At 30.9% G+C, this 3,129-nt stretch overlaps 1 protein-coding gene across 7 annotated transcripts in view; it reads right to left on the reverse strand.

Moving 5' to 3' along the window:
• The window catches only part of LOC117169587 (protein phosphatase 1 regulatory subunit 12A), a 70,027-nt gene that overhangs the window by 31,023 nt on the left and 35,875 nt on the right, over window positions 1-3,129 (reverse strand). For 6 of the 7 annotated variants that reach the window (XM_033356028.1, XM_033356024.1, XM_033356031.1 and 3 more), the window contains one exon: window positions 119-268. The exons of the other annotated variant lie outside the window; for it this stretch is intronic. In XM_033356028.1, coding sequence (XP_033211919.1) covers window positions 119-268 — 150 coding nt within the window. The remainder of the gene's footprint in view (window positions 1-118; window positions 269-3,129) is intronic. 7 annotated transcript variants of the gene reach the window in all.

A 3,129-nucleotide genomic window follows, 5' to 3' on the forward strand; every position in this document is an offset into this window, starting at 1 on the left:
TGTAAGTACCTAACATCTAGTCGTAATTCCACCCCATAACATTTAATATCCATGCACACCAACTGCTACTGTGATGATCTCTAGTCGTATCTACTTGAAGATTATGGGATCCACAGACCTTGCTTCCGTTATCTACCCTGAGCCTCCAGGACGGCCGTCTCTCAGGCAAATTAGTCTCCTCAGAGGTTTTGCTTGCTGTCACTGTAGTCGGCGTAGCTGTTGTTATCGTAGCTGTGATCGAGGCTGTATTGCTGACAGAAGCTGCAGGCTGGGTTGTTAAACAAATTAATCAATAGTCGCAAGACGTTCCAAGTTAGGCTGATTAGTTTACACCACAAATTCAAGGCAAATATACGGTGAAACTCATCTCACGGCTAGCCTCGATTAAGCTCAACTCAAAAGTACTTTCACATCCAGGTTTTTTTTGTGCATGTTTTGGTAATGTACCCCGGGTTATTTGAGCGAAGAAAGAAAAAAATCGTACTACACGTTTTTAGGACATTTTTTTGTTCATTTTTAACAATTAAAAATCTCATTTTTCTCGAAAACGACGCAAAATAAGAAATACACTGCCGTGTAAAAGTTGTAGACCATCTATTTTTTTATGACTAAATAAATTCTCTTAATTTCAATTGTACAAGAGCTAAACAAATTTCTCTTTAGAGGTTGATTGTTTTCGAAATTTTGTGTAAAATAAGCCCAGGGCGAAGCCAGTTTGTCTTGTTTTTAAGTAGATTTAGCAAAAATAGTGTAAATTTTGATGTTTTCTTAAAATTTCAATAACTTCCGAAAAAAAATTTTCAATGTTCTTTGGCTCATTTTATAATAAAAAATTTGTAATAAAAAAGTTTAAAAAATCTGAAAACATCTTATCTGTAGGTAAATCAGAATGAAAGTTGAATAAATATATATTTTGAGGAAATTACATAGAAACTTTATCATTGTATGTTTCATATATCTCACAAAAATATTTTTGTTACCAAAAATAATATTGCAATTTTTCCAACTTTTTTGTTACAACTTCAAGTTCTTGCAATTCAAAAAGAAAATTTTTACGATTTATACTCATAAGCTTTTGTGATATAATGAAAAAAGCTTCAAAATGAGCCCAATAACATTGGAAAATATTGATTATTTCGGAAGTTATTGAAAATTTAAGAAAAGATTGAAATTTACACTATTTTTGCAATATATACTTAAAAACCAGACAAATTGGCGTCACCATGGGCTTATTTTTTTACAGTATTTCGAAAACAATCAACCTTTTAAAGAGAAATTTGTTTAGCTCTGGTATAATTAATATTAAAAGAATTTATTCAGTCATAAAAAAGAGGTGCCCTAAATCTTTTGTACAGCAGTGTAGCAATTCATAATTTTAAGTTTTTCAGCTTCCTGAAATCTATTAAATTGTACCCCTTTCCAGATGTTTATGTAGTATAATTCAATAAATGTTTCCAAATAAATGGGCAAAAAAATTATGACTACTCAAAGAACATGTTCCATGAGATTATTAAGTTTCCGGAGCTTCAAAGTAAAGAAAAATGAGGTGTTATCTCTAAAATTGAAGAATTATCATTTTTACCAATTTAAAATCTCATTTTTCTAAAAAAAAATATGCAAAATATATGCAAAATTTAGTATAATGGGTTTGGGCCGTTTTTGAGAAAACTCTTTTTAAAATTTTTGTTAGAGGTTAATTAAAATATCTTAATAAAAATAAATTGAACGTTGAATTTTATTGGCTCGAACCATTCAGTTTGGTATCCGAAAATATGTGGGAAAAAATCAGTTTGTTTTAAATTGCCTACTATGTCCCGAACACTCACACAAAGATTAAAGTGCTTGAATTTTTCTGCAAAAGGAAATGAAATGACAAAAATTAATGAAAAAATATATATACATAGTTTTGGGAAAATAACTTATTTCCTATGCATATTTGGTAAAAACGGCTATATAATTAATTGAAAAAGACTTGATTTGGAGTAGATTTAAAAAAAAACGTTGCTCTAGCTCTCATAAAACCAAAATTATGGCCTTTTAAACATGACCCTTTTTTATGAAATTTCGTTCAACATCCATTTTATAAATAAAATTTCTCGTTTTTCAAAAGAATGAATTTCCCGAGCAATTCAGAAGAAAATTTCTGGCAACTTTCACCTAAAATGCTGAGAAAATGAGTTCTTTTGAAAAATGAGAAATTGTTTTTAGAAAATTAATGTTAAACAAAATTTCAGAAAAAAGGGTCCTATTCAAAAGACCATAATTTGGGCCAAACTTTTGGAGATAGAACATTCAATTTTTTTCATTTCGCAGGAAATTGAAAGCACTTTAATCCTTGTGAGAGTGTTTGGGACATACGATGAACCGGAATGAAGCAATTTAAAAAAAAAAAACAGCCCTCTTTCGAATACCAGACTAAATGGTTCGAGCCAATAAAATTCTACGTTCAACTTCTTTTTATTAAAATATGTTGATTAGCCTCTTCAAAAAAAAAGTTTTCTCAAAAACGGCCCAAGCGATTGTTTTCTTTTTGGACTCAAAATGATGATGGGTCATCCCAGAAGTATATTCAGAAAAAATATGAATAGCAGTTCATAATTTAAAAGTTTTCAGATTTCTGCAATCAATTAAATTGCACCCTTTCCAGATGCTTATATAGTATAATATAATTCAATAAATGTTTCCAAAAATATAGAAAAAAAAATAAAAATCGACTAAAATAGCATTTAGTTTAACGAAATTTAACATTTTATTTTTAAAAACGTTTGTTTTTTGTTCACCGACTATTCAAAGAATATGTTCCATGATTTTTTGTTTTTTGCATTTTCGGATAGATATATGATTCAAGAATACTGTGTAAAAATTTCAAGCAGAAATTTGTAAAATTACGAAAGTTATCAGCCGTTAAATGGAGCGCTGTCAAGCGCGCTGTGCCGCAGCGGCCTGGCGCTCCGCGGCGACGAAACCGGTTTCGATTTGAGGCTTCTTTTCATGCGTAGGGGTTCGTTCTATGTTTGAAAATGATTCGTTTGTGTGTGCGCATGCGCGTTCTCAGCTGTTTTTTCGAGGAACAGCTGACGAGGTTTGTTTTTATAGTACACGAGGTGAATGTCGCACTCAGTGAACAAA

This window comes from Belonocnema kinseyi, chromosome 3 (genome assembly GCF_010883055.1).
Source record: "Belonocnema kinseyi isolate 2016_QV_RU_SX_M_011 chromosome 3, B_treatae_v1, whole genome shotgun sequence".
In the NCBI taxonomy this organism is placed as follows: Eukaryota; Metazoa; Arthropoda; class Insecta; order Hymenoptera; family Cynipidae; genus Belonocnema; species Belonocnema kinseyi.